General features: G+C 39.5%; 1 protein-coding gene across 1 annotated transcript in view; it reads left to right on the top strand.

The window, feature by feature from the left end:
* Positions 1–20,842, top strand: part of tln2b (talin 2b) — a 156,269-nt gene that overhangs the window by 99,521 nt on the left and 35,906 nt on the right. The window contains exons 19-36 of the mRNA XM_065292101.2: positions 93–387; positions 3,395–3,561; positions 4,683–4,811; positions 6,303–6,416; positions 6,543–6,656; positions 6,759–6,893; positions 7,739–7,867; positions 7,955–8,057; positions 9,369–9,577; positions 12,386–12,505; positions 12,826–13,023; positions 14,022–14,161; positions 17,330–17,423; positions 17,765–17,854; positions 17,953–18,075; positions 18,174–18,317; positions 19,621–19,782; positions 19,946–20,086. Coding sequence (XP_065148173.1) covers positions 93–387; positions 3,395–3,561; positions 4,683–4,811; positions 6,303–6,416; positions 6,543–6,656; positions 6,759–6,893; positions 7,739–7,867; positions 7,955–8,057; positions 9,369–9,577; positions 12,386–12,505; positions 12,826–13,023; positions 14,022–14,161; positions 17,330–17,423; positions 17,765–17,854; positions 17,953–18,075; positions 18,174–18,317; positions 19,621–19,782; positions 19,946–20,086 — 2,607 coding nt within the window. The remainder of the gene's footprint in view (positions 1–92; positions 388–3,394; positions 3,562–4,682; positions 4,812–6,302; positions 6,417–6,542; positions 6,657–6,758; positions 6,894–7,738; positions 7,868–7,954; positions 8,058–9,368; positions 9,578–12,385; positions 12,506–12,825; positions 13,024–14,021; positions 14,162–17,329; positions 17,424–17,764; positions 17,855–17,952; positions 18,076–18,173; positions 18,318–19,620; positions 19,783–19,945; positions 20,087–20,842) is intronic.

Here is a 20,842-nt window from a genome sequence, read left to right as displayed (position 1 = left end):
TTATTATTTATTTATGTATAAATTAAAGTATTTTCTTAAAACTGAAATCACAACTTTTTTAACCTATTTGGATGTACGCATCCATGCTCTAGGTGGTGAGCCCTACCATCTCATCTCCGGTCTGTCAGGAGCAGCTGGTGGAAGCCGGGCGGCTGGTGGAGCGGTCCGTTGAGGGGTGTGTAAAGGCGTGCCACGCTGCTTCGGAGGAGGGCGAGCTCCTTCGACAGGTGAACATGGCAGCCGGAGCCGTCAGCCAGGCTCTCAGTGATCTCCTCCAGCACGTGCGGCACTACGCCAGCTGCGGGGAGCCAATCGGACGATACGACCAGGCCACCGACACCATCATGACAGTAACAGAGAGTATTTTTACGTCGATGGGGGATGCAGGTGAGACCGATATTTTCCGACCACTGAAGGAAATAGGGGTGTCATGAAGTTTAAAGGGGTCATAGGGTGAAAATGACAGACTTTTTCCATGTTTAAGTGCTATAATTGGGTTCCCAGTGCCTTTTTCAACCAAAAAAAAAACAAATTGTGAAAAATAACAACCCAGGAACTTTGTTTGGGTAAGCCATTTTTTGCAAGCATGTGAAAAATTAGGTAGTTCAGATTTCGCCTGTTTTGTGAGATAGGTAGCAAGGCGAATTACAATAATAACGCCCCCTTAATCTGCACTATCCAACCATTGGCACTGCCCCATTGATTTCCATAGTATTCTTTTTTCCTACTATAGATGTCAATGGGGCTTTTGATCGGTTTGGTTACTAACATTCCTAAAAATATTGTTCTTCGTGTTCATCAGGTTTGTAACAACATGAGAGTGAGTTAATGATGACAGATTTTTCATTTTTGGGTGAACTATCCCTTTAAATATAAATCTGAGATTTCTCATCTGATTTATCATTCGCCCAATTGCTTACAATAGTAATAGCACTGCTCTCAATAAACCATGCATTTTTGGAGCCATTCATGCCCGTAGCACAAACGGTGCAGGATGAGTTACGTGCCAGTGTTTAATGGGTTTTTAAGTTTAAATCCCCAAACGTAAGTATAAGCAACAGTAATAGCAATTACAATAGATGACCTAAACCACAGACGGGAGAAATATTGCAGGCTACAGGGAATTTATTTAATAAATGGAAATCGTAGTCAAACAGGCATACAGTAAACTTACAAGAGAGCCTTAATATCTTTTATTTTCATGGTCCAAACAAAGCATATCTAAGCTTAGGACAAGATTAGATTTTCCATTTTCACCATTGCACAACAGCGAACACATTCACAACAGGTTTCCTGGTGTTTCTGCTCTCATTTTGGTGTTAACATGTCCGCCCCCCGCAGTCCTACTTATTGCAACTCACAGTATGTAGATATAAACCGCTATGAGTCAGGCTTGAAAAATATTGAGCTTTGTTCGGTCTTCGTATTTCGTCTACGGTGCTTCTGCAAAAAATGTATTTAGTTTCAACAAAGTTATTTTTGCAAACATTTTTGAGATGTTTGCAAGACGTTATGTCTTTGTTATGGTATGGCCGTAATTTTCAAAGAATCCTCAAAGGATTCTGTGCTTGCGAGGTTGTCGAAAACATGTCATGCAAAAAAAAACTTGAGTATCAGATCTGGTCCCAATCATAAACGCCCTGTCTTTGAACTTTTTAAAAGAAAACACATGGCATTAAGGTGCCGGGAGGGTTGGCTAAGAGCGCAAAACAAGTAAAACATGGAATGATGTATGACTTGGGCCAACAAGTCGTATGCATATACAAAAATTTGAGATTTGTTAGCATTAAAGTTAACACAAATTTAAAATTAAACCTATTTACTGTCTTAGTGCATACTTTTATAACTAAAAAAAGTGCATACTTCTACACATTGTTCTGGACCACTGGACCCTTTCCAAAATCTTGTCTATAGAAGCGCACTAAATTAAAGGACACTTATTATACCCATTTTTAGAAGATGTAATATAAGTCTCATGTGTGCCTAGAATGTGTTTGTAAAGTTTCACCCCACATATCATTTGTTATAGCATGTCCAAAATGCCCCTACTTGAGTGGGAGCACAAAAAAAAACGCATGTTTGTACTTTTAAATGCAAATGAGCTACAGCTCCTCACTCCCTTGCCAACAGACAAAGGGCGCTTTTGGTTAAAATAGATCTGATTCCTGTGAATACAATCTGAGACAGTAGTATATTTAGTCGTATTAGCGCTACAACGTGCTAACAACATCTTTAGAAAAACCTTTGGGTAAAATTAACCAGTAAGGCAGTGGCTATGGGCGGGGTTTTATCAGTGTGACGTCACATTGACAACAGAATCAAAACAGCATGTCTAATGAGACTACTTTGATTTATTGGTTTACTGCCAACACACATTTATTTCCAAACACCTTGTAAAAGTGGATTTTGCGTAATATGGGCCCTTTAATGAACATTAGCATTTAGGACACTAAACTTTTTTTGAAAATATACTAATTTTCCAGCTCCCCTAGAGTTAAACATTTGATTTTTGCCTTTTTGGAATCCATTCAGCTGATCTTCGGGTCTGGCGCTACCACTTTTAGCATAGCTTAGCACAATCCATTGAATCTGATTAGTACTATTTGCATCACGCTAAAAAATAACCAAAGAGTTTGGATATTTTTCCTATTTAAAACTTGTTTCTTCTGTAGTTACATTGTGTACTAAGACTGACAGAAAATTAAAAGTTGCGATTTTCCAGACAGATATGGCTAGGAACTGTACTCTCATGCTTGCGTATTAATCAAGGACTTTGTCGTAATATGGCTGATCTTTGTTGACCACGCCCACTTTTTACAAACCAGTCAATGCCCAATATATTCACATCGAATATTATTTAGTTCCAACATGCATCAAATTATAAAAGTGAGAAGCATTGGAAAGTCATTTCATGTTGAGTTAACAAACACACAATTTTCGCACCGAAATTTTAAAACGTTTAAAGGTGAAACACCTCATACTGGCATCACTCTCCCTTGATAATCTTGTCAACGCTTATATTTCTGGATGTACGTAGGTGTACGGGAAATACAGAGACCATTTATGAGAAAATGAGTAGGCGTTCTTTTGAAAGCCCCTTGATCAATGATGTACTTCAGGTCACACGGACGCACAAACGTTTGAGCGCTTCAGTTTCTAAAGCGATATGCAGAGAGACCACAGAGAGATTGATTTTCAGACAAAACGGCTTCAGCGCCGCCGGATTTGGCAACATCAAAGAAACTAAGAACAGTGGTAGGGTTATTTGCAGTCTGGAGTCAAGACAGAGCCAGGAATATGTCATAAGATCTGCCCACATCACATGATGGGATTATTGTGTTTAAATAATGATTATGTGGAGATATCTGATGGCCGGATGGTTGTGCGTTGGCAGGTGAAATGGTACGACAGGCACGGGTTCTGGCCCAGGCCACTTCTGACCTGGTGAATGCCATGCGCTCCGATGCCGAGGCCGAAATCGATGTGGATAATTCAAAGAAGCTGCTGGCGGCTGCCAAGCTGCTGGCCGACGCCACTGCCAGAATGGTGGAGGCTGCAAAGGTATGAAGTCTACATATAAATGTTGCTCAGACATAACATTTTATGTTAATATTATGCTTAGTGCATGGTGATATGTATATCGGTCAAAACACAATACTGGGGTTGGTAAAATGGACAGTGAATCCATATCCAGTGAATCCATATCCATTATATTAAGCCTTGAAGTTCTGCATAATTAAGGGCGTGGCCACTTGAGTGACGGTTGAACTGCCACTGCTGTCACTAGAATCGAGCTAGGTGGGCGTGGTTTCAGCAACCAGCCACCTTAGCTTTACCCACATCCCACCTTTTTATCCATTTTCGGATATCTGCGAGTGATGCGCGTCCAAGATGGCGATGAAACATGTGGGTGACGTCACGGACCCTACGTCCATTTTTTACAGTCTATGGTTTTGACGCATATTTATATATACATTATATAAACAAATCCAATGTAGCATAAGAATAAGACAGCATCATTCTGAAAAGTGTTTGTTTGAGCTTATAATTTCTCAATCAAAATACAAAAATGCTAGTTTATTATCCCAAAACCATGATCGGCGACCACACCAAAATAGTGCTTCATCTCCGTGGAACCTAAAAAGCCCCGAGCCAAGATTTCATGATGTAGATCAAGAGAAGATGAGCGGGGCCACCGAAATGATTGTCAGCCCCCCTTAGCAACCCATAAGCATACAGTAAATGGTCAGGACGTGCTTAATATGCGGACATGAAATGGTTTGTTAGGCACATTTGATCCGTGATGCATTAATCCCAACGTTGCTGTCGTTATTCAATGTAAAGATGAGGAATTCGCCGCAGCCGGTTACCTTGGTAACAGAAATAGAGCAGACAGACCCTAATTCCTCTTTGCATTGTGTGTGTGTTTTATGCACCGTAAATGTGCGGATGGCAGAGTGTCTTTGATGTTTTTTCCTTCACGTGGAGTCTAAAAATTTCTCTTGAAATGATCTATCAAATTCAGTTTATTCAATAATGTGACCTTGTCTATAAAATAGCCACTCTCGGATTCTGATTGGTCAATACAGTGTTATGTCACTACTGTGTATATTTTCATTTAGCTTTCCAAACTACATTAAATGCATTATATATCCAGTAATTACTGAATTGCACCCGTGCAGGGGGCGGCCGCGTACCCCGAAAATGAAGACCAGCAGCAGAGGCTGCGTGAGGCTGCCGAAGGGCTGCGAGTCGCCACCAACGCAGCTGCTCAAAACGCCATTAAGAAGAAGCTTATTCACCGACTGGAGGTGAGGAGACGTTTTAAATGCATTATCCTCCCCCTTTCTGTTCAGCGTGGCACTCTGTGTTAGCTCCTCTCTGCCGACACACACTTTTAAATATGGTAAATTATAGTGGTGTGAAAGATGCTAATGAAATGTACAAATGGGGACTACAGTATATGCCCTTAAGGGAACAGGATACCAAAAATATTGAAAACCCCTAACAAAAAAGTGGTGTACTACATGTATTTACATGTATTTGTTTGTTTTTCTAGTAACATGACAATTAAATGTGCCATTTATTCATATTTATGCATAATTCTTCAATTAAACGGACAGTTCATCCAAAAATTAATTGTTTTTATATTTAGTCTGAGAGCTTGTTGACCCTTCATTGAAAATCTACGGACAATATACTGTCCATGCCCAGAAAGGTAATAAAAACATCATCAAAGTAGTCCGTGTGACATCAGTGGGTCAGTTAGAATGTGTTGAAGCATAGAAAATACATTTTGGTCCAAAAATAACAAACAAACAAAAAAAACAGCTGGGGTGCACCAGATAACACGTCAGCCACATCACTGCAGTCAAGTGACTTTAGTCTCGCACATGCGCTTCACAACAGACGGGGAAGAGAAGACAATGCTGAATAAAGTCGTAATTTTTGTTATCTTTGGACCAAAATGTATTTTCGATGCTTTAACACATTCTAACTGACCCACTGATGTCACATGGACTACTTTGATGATGTTTTTATTACCTTTCTGGACTTGGACAGTATACCGTACGTAGATTTTCAATGAAGGGTCAGAAAGCTCTCAGACTAAATCTAAAACATCTTAAACTGTGGTCCGAAGATGAACGGAGGTCTTACGAGTTTAGAACGACATGAGGGTGAGTCATTAATGACATTATTTTCATTTTTGGGTGAACTATCCCTTTAAAGGTGACTTAGAATGATTGAACAGGGTATTTATCCTTGTTCTGTGATGTGACATGTTGACAAAAATGTTTTTGTTTGGGTCTGTAATGCCTTAGAAGCTTCCTAAAAACCTCTCTCAGATAGCTCTATTAGGGTGGGGGATTTTAAACAAGTGGTTTTGCACCTATTTGGCTCCCCCTACTGGCTTAACTTGCAATCTCATTACTGATTGGCTGACTTTGCTGCCACTCTAAAAATGTAGCCAATTATTTTAAAGTGAAGGTGCAGGGAGATGCCTGTGATGTCATAAGCATCAGTTTTTCACATTGGGCCGTTTTCTGGCTGACATTTCTAAAAGAGGAATTTCTATGAGACTGAGATGTTTAGCATGTCTAGCACTGTTTGTATGTTTGTGAATGCGGCTAGACTACCATAATTCAACAAAGATGAGGTAAAAATGATTTTTCATTCTCTGTCCCCTTTAATGCCACGATTCTCCCAGATCAATACCAATAAAAGGCGTCATTGACTGATTCTTTATGCAGCTTTTGTGCTATTTAATGCAATTGTAATTACATTTGCAATATCTACTACAGAATGCAGCGAAGCAGGCTGCCGCGGCTGCGACGCAGACCATCGCAGCGGCCCAGAATGCAGCTGCATCCAACAAGAACACCATGTCACATCAGCAGCTAGTGCTCAGCTGCAAGGTATTGTGGTTAAAATATTATTCTGAAAAATGTAATATATTTAGTTCAGGACAATAATGAATAATGTGCAAAACTGAATTTATACGACCATACTTTTATGTTTATTTTGTTTGTGGATGGATTTAGGCTGTAGCAGATCATATTCCACATCTGGTCCAGGGAATGAGGGGCAGTCAGGCCCACCCTGAAGACCTCGGTGCTCAGTTGGCACTTATCTTTGCCAGCCAGAGTTTTCTACAGGTATCTTGTACATTTGTTTATTGTAGCAGCCTCTCAATTCAAAGGCATTGAGTTGTTCACTCAGGTTGTTTTGTTGATGTTTGTTTTGTTGTTTGTCTTCAGCCCGGTAGTAAAATGGTGACGTCTGCTAAATCGGCCGTTCCGACGGTAACTGACCAGGCAGCTGCGATGCAACTCGGCCAGTGTGCCAAAAACCTGGCCACATGCCTTGCAGAACTGCGGACAGCTGCGCAAAAGGTACTGGACCCACAATGCATTGCTTTAAAGTAAATCATTCAGTAACAGGCTCATTTTTAACAAACATCTCTCCACTCCTCAGCGTATGGATCGCAAATTTACTGTAGGCACTTAAAGGTAGCAGATACAGATGTCACATGCATTCACATCATTTTTAAAGTGTTATGGAGTATATAGTATCTTATACCACAGTTGAAGGTTGATTTATTCTGATTGGTTAAGAAATGTTTCACGGGTATGTATTATTTTTCGAGCTATTTTTAAGATGTAAAATAAATCTTTGGTGTTTCCGGAGTACATATGTGAAGTTTTAGCTCAAAAAACCTCAGATAATTTATTATAGCATGTTAAAAATGGCAGTGCCGTAGTTGGATAGTGCAGATTAAGGGGCAGTATTATCCCCTTCTGACATCACAAGGGGAGCCAAATAAAAAAAAATTCACGTGCTTGCAGGGAATGGTTTGCCAAAACTAAGTTACGTGGTTGTTCTTGTTCACATTTTCTAGGTTGATAGGAGCACTGGGAACCCAATTTAAAGCACTTAAACATGGAAAAAGTCAGATTTTCGTGATATATGTTCCCTTTAAAATAACCACCAGAGCAATGTCTGTGGTAATCGTGGTATAAGCGGAAAAATTTGGACCTTTGAATTATTAAAAAAATTGATAAATTGAAAAAGTATTGCATTATTGTAGCAAAGGTCATGGGTTTGATGCCCAGTGCAAACACGCATACTAATAAAACATCTGTACGTTGAATGCACTCCAAGCGTCTGTCATATGCATACATCTAATTGTAATAAATTGGTGGGTGATGTTTTATGAAAATGTTGGTTTGTGTCACAGGCTCATGAAGCGTGTGGTCCTCTAGAGATCGACTCTGCGCTCAATGCTGTCCAGTCTTTGAAGAGTGAGCTACAGGATGCAAAAATGGCTGCATTAGATGGACAACTCAAGCCATTACCTGGAGAATCTGTAATTATTACATAGGATAAAATGCAAATATGTATTTGTATAATATCACACATGTGGGACTTACATTTAACATTCCTGTATGTGTAGCTAGAAAAGTGTGCACAGGATCTGGGAAGTACATCCAAAGCTGTGGGCTCTTCCATGGCCCAGCTGCTGACCTGTGCCGCCCAGGGCAATGAACATTATACTGGTGAGATGCCCTCTGTACATTTACTACATATTAAACTAAATACTTTTATTGATTAGTATTAAAAAGTGATGTGTGCAACATTATTTACACATCATTGGTATTAACCAATCATTGCCCTACAATTTTAGAGGGCTTTGATTGGTTGATAGAAATTGTTAGCTCATTGAACATTTGCTTGTGTCAACCTTTTGCAGAAATGATATAATAAGCCAGCATCTCAAAATCCAGCTGCGTTTTCCCAAATTAAACGGCTGAAAACTGGGAACTGATAGATCTTGTTACCTACACCACCCATCAATTTTTCACTCTCTCTGGCTGGATCGCTGTTCTCAGGGGAGCTCCTGAAGACAGATTTTTATAGCACGGTCGAACAAACCCCTCCTCTTCCACCCAAATTTCTGCAGCCGAGGGTATAACAAACCCGCGTCCCTCATTAGTTTTATTTTCGCCGGATTTAACATACCATCAGCAATTGGGCTTTACTTGGCTGGATAATGCAATTTGCCTGCATTCACCTTTTACACTTTCTCGCTTTCTGTTCTATAAGTAAAGGCCAGATCCCATATGGTGCCTCATTTTCCCTCCACACTCATTTGTTGTAACAGCAGGGGCGTTGTAGGTCAGCCATGCGCCAAAATGAGGCTGAAAGCTTTATTTGGAACGAAAAGTTGGGCTTGTGCTTTGCATCACGGCCCCAATGTGTCTCTCATTTTGCAGTACTGTTTATGGCACTTTTACTTAAAGCATTCGGAAAGGAGTGATAGTTAGTGAATATGTTGCTTTTTAAATGCAGAGTAACGATACAAAATTGCACACTAGTGGTCAACCGATATCATAATTTTTTTATGGGCTTATGGCCAGTATAATATGAATATGATGTGATTTAGAGTAGTATAAGTGATAGGGATGTCTTTTAATGAGCATTATGACTTTTATCTGATACTGGGGCTATTATCTCACTGGTCTGGCAACACATTACTAATGAAAAACTCTGTCAAATAGTCTGTCAAACAGCGTCAGCAATATTTTTCTTGACCTCAACTACAGTGTTACAAATACAATTTGTCATTACAATATCATTAACGTTAATGTTTTTTGTTTTCTCCAGGTGTTAGAAAAAAATAAATCAACCATCCAATAATAACAATAATTAAAACTGATAAAATCATATTTTATTGCATTTAGAGACCGAATCACCTAAAATTAAATGAAAACAGTACAATAATTAATTTACCAGTAAATACTGTACACGTGAAAGGGACTACTGGACTCACGATTAACTTGCGCTGTATTGGTCGGTCCATGTGGCAGGTGTAGCCGCGAGAGAAACGGCTCAAGCCTTGAGGACGCTGGCCCTGGCAGCGAGAGGAGTGGCCGCGAGCAGCGTGGAGCCCCAGGCCGCCGCCGGCATGCTGGACTCCGCCTGTCATGTGATGGAGGGCTCAGCCATGCTAATCCACGAAGCCCACCAAGCCCTGGTTTGCCCTGGTGATGCCGAGAGCCAGCAGAGACTAGCGCAGGTGGGAACTTGTAAATGAATTAGACATTACACGCATTCAATCTTTGAACAACACTGCAATATAGATAAATGTCATCAAGTAGGCAGTTTTCATAGTACATAGGTTTCAAGATCCAAGTTGGGGAGCGCAACAATGTTTCTTTGTCTTCAGGTAGTGTGCAGGACCTGTGCTGTGTTCCTATTTATATTGTGCACCATAAGTATGTACTTTTTGTATATGCTACTAAAGTATATACATTTGAATGTGTAGCAAAAGAGTTTTGTATGCTAACACATAACAAAAATGACGGTTGTTGCCTAGACATTGCGATCAGCTTTTCTTGATTTATTATTTCTTATGCATGATTTACTACAAAACGTGTTATTAATTCAGTGAATCGTCACTTATTTGATTTATTAATTCAATATAGCATCACTAAAATACACCCTGTCGCAAGTTGTGGGTTATATCAGGCGCTAAGTGTTCATGGATCAGCACTTTAAAATTTTACTGGAAGACCCAAACCATTTTGGTACTTTAAAGTGCCCGTATTATGAAAAACTCACTTTTTCTGGGTTTTGGGGTGTTATTTTGTGTCTCTGATGCTCCCACACGCATACAAACTTGGAAAAAAATCCATCCATGCTGTTTTGAGTGAGATACAGGTTTCTGAATGTCCTCTGCCTTGAGTCTCAGATTGCGCGAGTTAAAACTCAGCTCCGTTGTGACGTAACAAAAAGTTTCGTCACATTCAGTTTGAATTTTCCCGCCCACCACCCCACTCGCAGGTCTCCACCCACCAGGTAGCTAGAGAGCATAGAGCAGTCACTTGAATGAGACCCTCTGTGCTTTTAGCATGTCTCACGGAAATAACAGCGCTATTTGGATATTATGGATTATACTCCCGCCTACTTTTAAAAACAAAGTTTTAACGCGTGATTATTGGAACCCGGAGTATCTTATATACAGTGTGTTACGACGCAAACAGTCCTCAGATTGTAGGCGATAAGACCTTCATGCGAAATCTGATGTAAACAACAGACTATGTATCTATATTTCGCGGATTATACGCATTTGTGGACAAAAATGGTCATTGGATGTATTTTATTGGACTTTCATGGATCATTCACACATCTGAAACAGACTGGATTCAATTCGCGATCGCGTTGTTTCATCACAAAAGGTAAGAAGTCACGTTATATTTTGCATGTTGTCATCTTCTGTCACAAAATACTACATTTATGATGCTAGAGCTAAAAGCTTTTTGCCAAACTAACCGAGACCGTACGCCCCGGCTTTTCTGACGAGGCGAGCCTCTAATAACTTTACGGTCCGCATAGATATATACACGGTCCGGACCTCCCGCTAGCTTCTAGCAATTAGCATGCGGTCCACAAGCAGTATACATCCCCCGCCTGGTCTTAATTTCTGTAAATTGCGAAAATAATGCGTTTGAAAATGTTTATAACGGGAATATGTTAGTATTGTCCAGGGAAAATGAGTGTATTGTTGAGACTGCTACATCACAATTTACGCTGGAATCTTTGTGTGTCATGATGAGTTTGACACACCGAGACCGGGCCTTACCGCCCCGGCTTTTCTGACGAGGCTAACCCCCGAGCCTCTTATAACTTTACGGTCCGGACCTCCCGCTAGCTTCTAGCAATTAGCACGCGGTCCACAAGCAGTATACATCCCCCGCCGGGTCTTAATTTCTGTAAATTGCGAAAATAATGCGTTTGAAAATGTTTATAACGGGAATATGTTAGTATTGTCCAGGGAAAATGCGTGTATTGTTCAGACTGCTACATCACAATTTACGCTGGAATCTTTGTGTGTCATGATGAGTTTGACACACCGAGACCGCGCCTTACAGCCCCGGCTTTTCTGACGATGCTAACCCCCGAGCCTCTTATAACTTTACGGTCCGGACCTCCCGCTAGCTTCTAGCAATTAGCACGCGGTCCACAAGCAGTATACATCCCCCGCCGGGTCTTAATTTATGTAATTTGCGAAAATAATGTGTTTGAAAATGTTTTATAATGGGAATATGTTAGCATTGTCCAGGGAAAACGAGTTTGTTGTTGTGACTGCTAACGTAACATCACAATTTACTCTGGAATCATTGTGTGTCATGAGTTTCTTCTCCTGTAGTGTACTTATTAGTGATACTTTTCTGCATGATTTGTCTGTTGGCAACATAAACCGTTAATAATAATAATAATATTTAAAATAATAACACAGTATGGTCTGTACTGCTCACGAGACCACTGAGCATGCGCACGGGCACATGACGTTAGTAGTGGGGCGTGATCAAAGGAGCAGCAGCTCATAAATATGTAAGACTAGCTTAAAACGGCACAATCTGAACTGCCCTGAAACAGAGGCTACTAGAGATGGGTAACAATCTTTTCCTACAAGTTATTTCGAGCAAACAACTTTTGAAACATGCTTTATGGAACTCATACACCTATATAACTTGTGGAAAAGCAGTCATAAGATGGGCACTTTAAGGATACTCATATTTCGGCATACTACTGTATGGTTGAAAATACACCGTATTTAGGATGAATGTGCTTAACTGAGCCGTTTCCTTTTGCGTGTCATTCTTGCTGGCCTGCTTTATAAAAGGCGTGCCTCTTGACTCTCCCAGGTTCCTTTGGGACACGAACATATTGGTTGGCATATGTCTGTGACAGTGGCATAAATTAGAGACATGAATTTCTCTGTTCTGCTAAGGGGATGATTTGAATTTTAAATTTGCAGTGAATCTCCCCGGGCCATCATAGAGTTATTGGAGGGAACGTGTGTGTTTTTGCTTTCTCTCAGGTGGCGAAGGCCGTGTCTCACTCCCTCAATAACTGCGTTAACTGCTTACCTGGACAGAAGGATGTTGACATGGCTCTCAGGAGCATCGGAGAGGCCAGTAAGAAACTTCTTGTGGAAAATGTAAGTTGTCCTTTGGTTCATAAGGGAATTTTTCATATGTATCCAATACAGACATTTATAAATGAATGGAGATCGACTTTTCTATACAATGAAAGTGAATGGGTCTGTTGGTGCTTTTATATCCTTTATGTTAAAATTCAAAAGTGCAAATTCATCTGTCATTTGGCAATGTAGTAAATATCCAAATTGGGTGGTTGCTTAGGTATGCTCAAAAATTATGAAAATAACCACAAAATACAATCCAGAATATGTTTTCTGTACATTTATAAACGCTGTTGTTCCACACAATCGTATAATTGGATCTTCTCCTGGCCATCCAGCTTCCTCCGTGCTCCAAATCCTTCCAGGAGGCACAGACGGATCTGAACCACACAGCAGCCGAGTTGAACCACTCTGCTGGAGATGTGGTGCAGTCGACCCGGGGTACCAGCAGTCAGCTGGCCGTGGCCTCTGGAAAGTTCAGCCACTACTTTGATGACTTTCTAGATGCCGGCATTGAGATGGCCGGACACACTCAGGTACTGATATCCTAACAGTTTTAAGTAAATTTAGAAATCATGCCATAAATACTCTTTATTGGATAGGAAATTATATATTGCATAATTTTTTAGTAAAAGTTTTCTCTGTATGTGGGTCATTGACAAAACAGTTTGGCAAGATGATAAAAAAAAATAAAAACTTGTTTTAAAAGCATGCATCAGGTTTATTTCAATGCACGTAGTGTATTTATGTTAATTTTATGCAATAAAAAATTACATTTGCACTATTTTTATGAGAGTTAAAACCTGAAAATGTCAAATGGTGTAACCGCCAATTGCGCCAAAAAATGAGAAATATTAAATATTTTATCCACCTGTAAAAGGGTTAAAATTTCTAAATAAATTTGCTGATTACTTGCCTAGATTTTCTTTTTTGAAAACCAAGTCTAAAATTTCTGGTTTATTTGGTTTTCATTGAAAACTTCTTAAGAACAACTTTCTCCAACTCAGCTTTGTCTTTGTACATTTATCCAGAGATAAAGCGTGAACTCGGCGAGAGATGCTGTGCACAGCTTTGCCAAGTCCTCTGCTTTTTCCACAAGTTGAATTTTTTCTGTGTGTAAAAGATGAAAGGATTTTTACATTAGGATGCTTTTGGGATAGTTTTGTATGTCCATTGGGATGATTTTGATACATGAATCTGGCAACCCTGGCTGTGCACTTGCAAAGCCGTTTGGTTCGAATTATATTGAATGTACATGTACTCAAACATTTTAATCAGATTGCAATGTTTAGGGTGCATGTAAAAATGTTGTACATATAAACATAGCTACTGTATCAGATTCATACTCAAGAAACAGCATTAACTTGAAATATTATTGAGTCTACATTTAACAAACAAACAGTTTATCCATATCCAGTTTAAGCTTTAAAATAATATTATTGCACATGTAATAATAACCAGTTGAAATTGTAAAAAATATGAATTGTGTGAATTCATCACACTTTCGGCTAAACCACCATGTTCTGTTCCACAGTCCAAAGATGACCAGATTCAAGTAATCGGCAACCTGAAAAACATCTCTATGGCATCCAGCAAGCTGCTGTTGGCCGCCAAGTCCCTCTCTGTGGATCCAGGAGCCGCGAACGCCAAGAATCTCCTCGCAGCTGCTGCACGGTAGGAATAACATTCAGATGTCGTTCTGCAGAGAGCTGAGCGATTATTACCCAAGATAGGAGGCAGTTTGCCGGCTAACGCCAAAACTAAACTAGTCAGCTAAATGTTTTTGCACGGTTAATCATGCAGTGATGCATTACGGGAGGGTTGCACCAACATGGATTAGGTTTAAATCAAGGATTCTGTTGCACCAAACGTTCTAAAACCTTGTTTAAAAATAATCAGGGTTACATTTAAACCATCATTTTAATCCAGGTTTTACAGTAAACCTAGATTATCTTTAATTCTGTTGCTTTATTACTTACAACTCTGATTTAGATCTCAATTTGGGATTAACTTGAAACTTGCAACCAAGGAGTTTTAAATACAAAAAACAAAATATCTAAAGATTTTTTATTATCTTAGACATTTGACGGCGTGGTAACTTATCGAAGTCCGGGATGCCCTCTTTATCCTACGGCAGTGGTTTTCAAACTAAGGGTCAGGACCATAGACTGTAAAACAATATGGATGTAGTGTCCATGAGCGTCACCCATAGGTTTCTGAAGATCATTTTTGAAGCCAATTGGAGGTGGTGCCTGCCGTCGCCATCTTGGCCGCGCGTCACAGCGCATCACTCACGGATATCCGGAAATGAGTAAAGAGGCAGGATGGGGATTAACTCCCTTTTGGAGCCAGCCTCTAGCGGCCAGTCAATGAATTGCAGTTTAAGTCACTTCCATATTGGCTTCATCACAGAGATCGGAGGGTTGCCCCTCACACAGTGGGATAAGGGGGGTCGCGCAAAGCGACTATAATGATTTCGATATTTTATATCATAAGTTATTTTGATGCTGCAATTAAACTTACATTTCATTTATAAAACACAAGGGAAATAAAAACCACTCGATTATAAAAGAGAAAAAAATGTTTTCCTCAATATTTACATTTAAAAATATGTTGGTGGGTCCCGATTTCATTTATACCTAAGTGGGTCGCAGAATGAAATATTTGGGAACCTTTGTTCTAAAAAACATATTTTGTAAATGGGCCGAAAATCTAACAACACCGGTGAAGGGTAACCTCGGTGTTCCCTTACAGCGCTCCACACACGCATGTACGCACACTCAAAGTCTTTTTTTTTCTTTCTTTTTTAGTATCTCTGTGCAGAATTACAGCACCACATACTGGTCTGGCATGTAAACTCTATTGATTCAAGTCGTGTGTACGCAGATATTACGATGGATAAAAGATTGGATTCATGAGGATGTGGAAAATAAATGTGTATGCGTGTTTGTTTGTGTGTGTTTATCGGCTTGTTTGAGTTTTGTTTTTGTGTTTGTTTGTGAATGGGGAATTTCTGATGTTTATAGTTTTGTCCGTTTATGGCTGGGTGAGCTTTTGTGTAGATCCGGTTTGCCAGCCTTAACTCATGCGAATTCCCAACTGTTTTAAACGTGGCTAATTTGTATGAAATTTTATGATGTAAATCACAAAAACGTATGATTATTAGAAAAAGCAATAATGAAGCTTCACCCTTATATTTACTTTAATTTTAAAAGTTTAATTAAAGGGATAGTTCGGCCAAAAATGATATTAAACCCATGATTTACTCACCCCCAAGCTGTCCGAGTTGCATATGTCCATCGTTTTTCCAGACAAACACATTTTCGGATATTTTATAAATATTTTAGATCTTTCAGTTGATTAAATGTAATGTTACGGGGTCCACGACCTTCAAGTCCAAAAAAGTACGTCCATCCTTCACAAATTAAATCCAAACGGCTCCAGGATGATAAACAAAGGTTTTCTGAGGGTAATCCGCGCGGTGTTGTTGTAGAAATATCCATATTTAAAACTTTATTAACGAAAATAAATACCTTCCGGTAGCGCCACCATCTTAGTCGCGTCCGCATTCAGGATGAGAGCTTACGCAGCCTACAGAGGCTACTCTGCTGCTCTGTGCCCCCACCCTCCGAATTTGTCATACGTCACTAAGAAAAGTGCGTACACTACGCTAATACTCTCTCCTAAATGTGGACGCGGCTAAGATGGCGGCACTACCGGAAGGTATTTATTTTCGTTAATAAAGTTTTAAATATGGATATTTCTACAACAACACCGCGTGGATTACCCTCAGAAGACCTTTGTTTATCATCCTGGAGCCGTTTGGATTTATTTTGTGAAGGATGGACGCACTTTTTTTGGACTTGAAGGTCGTGGACCCCGTAACATTACATTTAATCAACTGAAAGATCTAAAACATTTTCTAAAATAACCGAAAATGTGTTTGTCTGAAAAACGATGGACATATGCAACTCGGACAGCTTGGGGGTGAGTAAATCATGGGTTTAATATTATTTTTGGCCGAACTATCCCTTTAAAATCATTAAAGGGGACATTTTATGAAAGTGTGACTTTTTCCATGTTTAAGTGCTATAATTGTGTCCCCAGTGCTTTTATCAACCTAGAAAATGTGAAAAAATCAACCCAGTAACTTAGTTTTGGTAAACCATTTTCATGTGGAAAAAATAGCTAATTGAAATGTGGCTCCCCTTGTGATGTCAGAAGGGGATAATACCACCCCTTAATCTGCGCTTTCCAACCACAGCACTGCCATTTAGTGCAGAGATCAACTCAATTGCCTTTAAAAGTACGCACCCAAGAACGGCACATTTTTGCTCACACCTATAAAGTGGCAATTTTAACATGTTATAATAAATTATCTATATGGTATTTTGAGCTAAAACTTCACACATCTACTCTGAAAACACCAAAGATTTATTTGACATCTTAAAAAAGACTTGTGAAATGTCCCCTTTAAAGGTCAGAAGTAGTTTTAAGGGTAGACTTATGCAATATAGAAATCATTATCTCAGTATAAACAACTGTTGTGCGCTAAGCAAAATCAAAATGTGTGTGTATAAGGTTTGTGTCCCCTCAGATAGAGCACAACACCTGTTTTTGAAGGTTTGGGGCTAAATTGATTTATTTGTCCTTAATAAGAGAGAGAGAGGACGACTCGCACATCTGGGCTCATTCGGCTGAAACAGAACCTAGTCTGGTCATGTTGTTTTTGTGAGATGTTTTAATGTTGGTGTGTCAACTCTTATGACAGAACTGCTGGAAGGTGCAATATCTTGTCATTATGACTGTGAGTTTATGATTTTCTGTCGTCTTGTGTTTCAGAGCAGTGACGGAGAGCATTAACCAGCTCATCACGCTGTGTACCCAGCAGGCACCAGGACAAAAAGAATGTGACAATGCTCTCAGAGAACTAGAGGTACATACACAAATATTTACTGTATGCATTTGGCAGACACTTTTAGTGGTGAATTAAAGATACACATCAGTATGTGTGTTCCCGGGGAATCAAACCCATGGCCTTTGTGCTGCTAACGCAATGCATTACCAACTAAGCTACAGGAACACTCTGTCCTTTTATACAGTTTATATTTTAGATGTTTATTTGCCCTGCCAACTTTTACAACCATTTTGATAAAACCCATTGTGTTAAATTTATGAACCTTGAAATTCCTGTTTATACTATGAAGAAAAAACTCTGACCAACAACCGTTTTAAAAGTCCCAATGCTCACAGTCTTTCTCTCCCACATACACGCAGGCCGTTCGAGGAATGTTGGACAATCCCAATGAGCCAGTCAGTGATCTCTCCTACTTTGACTGCATCGAAAGCGTTATGGAGAACTCCAAGGTAAGGAATTATCCGCAACATTCCCAAAATTCTTCTGGAAACATGCAGCTGTTCACTTCGAATGCATCTCTAACACAACTCTGCTGCTGACCGAGCAGGTTCTCGGGGAAGCTATGGCTGGAATTTCACAGCACTGTAAGACGGGAAACGTGCCAGCGTTTGGGGATTGTGTAGGCGTGGCATCGAAAGCGCTATGTGGATTGACCGAGGCAGCGGGTCAGGTAAGATGTTAGCCTGGTACTGTCTGATACTACCCCCACAATGCACCTGAAACATTGGGCTTTAGAAATTTTTTTCATATTTTTCTCTTTCTATTCAGGCCTCCTATTTGGTAGGCATCTCGGACCCTAATAGCCAGTCCGGTCATCAGGGATTGGTCGATCCCATCCAGTTTGCCAGAGCCAATCAGGCCATTCAGATGGCTTGCCAGAACCTGGTGGACCCAGCCAGCAGCCCCTCCCAGGTTACAATTTTAACTTTTCAGCACTATATTAATTTTTTTGCATCTTGTATATGATCGGCTCATGTTGATTGTGCCACACGAAAAGAGTCTCTGTCAATCAAAAAGAGTCGCTGTCAATCAAAAAGAGTCGCTGTCAATCAAAAAGAGTCTCTGTCAATCAGAAAGAGTCTATGTCAATCAAAATGTGTCGCTGTCAATCAAAAAGAGTTGCTGTCAATCAAAAAGAGTCACTGTCAATCAAAAAGAGTCTCTGTCAATCAAAAAGAGTCTCTGTCAATCAGAAAGAGTCTATGTCAATCAAAAAGAGTTGCTGTCAATCAAAAAGAGTCACTGTCAATCAAAAAAAGTTGCTGTCATTCAAAAACAGTTGCTGTCAATCAAAAAAGAGTTGCTGTCAATCAAAAAAAGAGTCCCTGCAATCAATGAGATCCGCTGCCAATAAACAAGAGGCAGTGTCAATCAAAGAGAGCCAGTGTCAATCAAAGAGAGCCAGTGTCAATCAACTTAGCCAGTGTCAACTCAACTTAGCCAATGTCAACTCAAGTCAGACAGTGTCAACTTAACTCAGACAGTGTCAAATCAACCAGAGCCAGTGTCAATCAGTGAGATTGTGTCAACTTATCTCAGCCAGTGTCAATCAACCAGAGCCAGTGTCAATCAACCAGAGCCAGTGTCAATCAACCAGAGCCAGTGTCAATCAATGAGATTGTGTCAACTCAGCCAGTGTCAATCAAAGAGAGCCATTGTCAATCAACGAGAGCCAGTGTAAATCAACCAGAGCCATTGTCAATCAACCAGAGCCAATGTCAATCAACCAGAGCCAGTGTTAATCAACCAGAGTTATTGTCAATCAATCAGAGCCAGTGTAAATCAACCAGAGCCAGTGTCAATCAACCAGAGCCAGTGTCCATCAGCGAGATTGTGTCAACTCAACTCAGCCAGTGTCAATCAACGAGAGCCAGTGTCAATCAACGAGAGCCAGTGTCAATCAACGAGAGCCAGTGCCAATCAACGAGAGCCAGTGTCAATCAACGAGAGCCAATGTCAATCAACGAGAGCCAGTGTCAATCAACCAGAGCCAGTGTCAATCAACGAGAGCCAGTGTCAATCAACGAGAGTCAGTGTCAATCAACGAGAGTCAGTGTCAATCAACCAGAGCCAGTGTCAATCAACCAGAGCCAGTGTCAATCAACAAAAGCCAGTGTCAATCAACCAGAGCCAGTGTCAATCAAAAAGAGCCAGTGTCAATCAAAAAGAGCCACTAAATAGCTGAGTAACTGTTAACATTAATTTTTTTATGTAGGTTCTGTCGGCAGCTACCATTGTTGCAAAGCACACCTCGGCACTTTGCAACGCCTGTCGTCTGGCGTCTTCCAAAACAGCCAATCCAGTAGCCAGAAGACATTTCGTTCAGTCAGCCAAGGAAGTCGCCAATACCACGGCTAACCTTGTCAAAACTATCAAGGTAAAAGGGAATTAATTACCAAATGTTTTTTGATAATGAGTAATTATTGAATTTTCTATATTACCATGAAGCGTGCCTGACCACATGCAACCTCATAGCGTTAAGCGCAGCTCAATTTGTGTAGTATTTTGCCGTAAGTGGTCTGTCTTTACTGTTTTCTCAGGCCTTAGATGGGGATTTCTCTGATGAGAACCGCGAAAGGTGCCGGATAGCCACGACCCCGCTGATTGAAGCTGTGGATAATCTCTCCACCTTTGCCTCCAACCCGGAGTTTGCAAGCATTCCTGCACAGATAAGCCATGAGGTGATGAAGTGCCGAATATTACACAATACTTAAGCGTGTCTGTGTGTGCGCATACTTTTTTTATTGTCCACTGTAGAAATGTTTTTCCAGGTGGCCTAAAAATGAATAACAGAAATGTTTTGTTAACATAATATATCAAATATTATTTAATATAGATCAATATCAAAAATATACTCGATTTAACAGACCCATAAATCTTAAATAATTCCTTAATTTTAAAGTCTTAAGAAATGCATGTAGGGAGCATAAAAATTCATTAAAATAATTACAAATTATAAATAATTAGAAAAATGTACTTATCCATAGTTGATTTTTATAAGTGAAACATTTTTAAAGGTTTTTTTCACTTAACTTGTAGATTAAAAATAATACACATCCTTTTTGTACTATTTTTAGTGTTTAGTATGGAAAAATGTACTTTTAAAATGTTTCCAGGTTTTAAATATTGTCTGTAATGTTGAGGTAAATTTAAAGTGGTTTCTCTCAGTTCAGGGACTTTGTGACATTGAATTTCCTCTTATCGGCCTTTTCACAGCATGCTTTGCATACGTGTATATATGTATATATATATATATATATATATATATATATATATATATATATATATGTATATATATATATATATATATATATGTATATATATATATGTATATATATATATATATATGTATATATATATATATGTATATATATGTATATGTATATATATGTATATGTATATATATATATATGTATATATATGTATATATATATATA

This window comes from Paramisgurnus dabryanus, chromosome 23, assembly GCF_030506205.2.
Source record: "Paramisgurnus dabryanus chromosome 23, PD_genome_1.1, whole genome shotgun sequence".
In the NCBI taxonomy this organism is placed as follows: Eukaryota; Metazoa; Chordata; class Actinopteri; order Cypriniformes; family Cobitidae; genus Paramisgurnus; species Paramisgurnus dabryanus.
The sequence above is the reverse complement of the archived record's forward strand: the minus strand, read 5'-3'. Positions and strand labels throughout refer to the sequence as shown.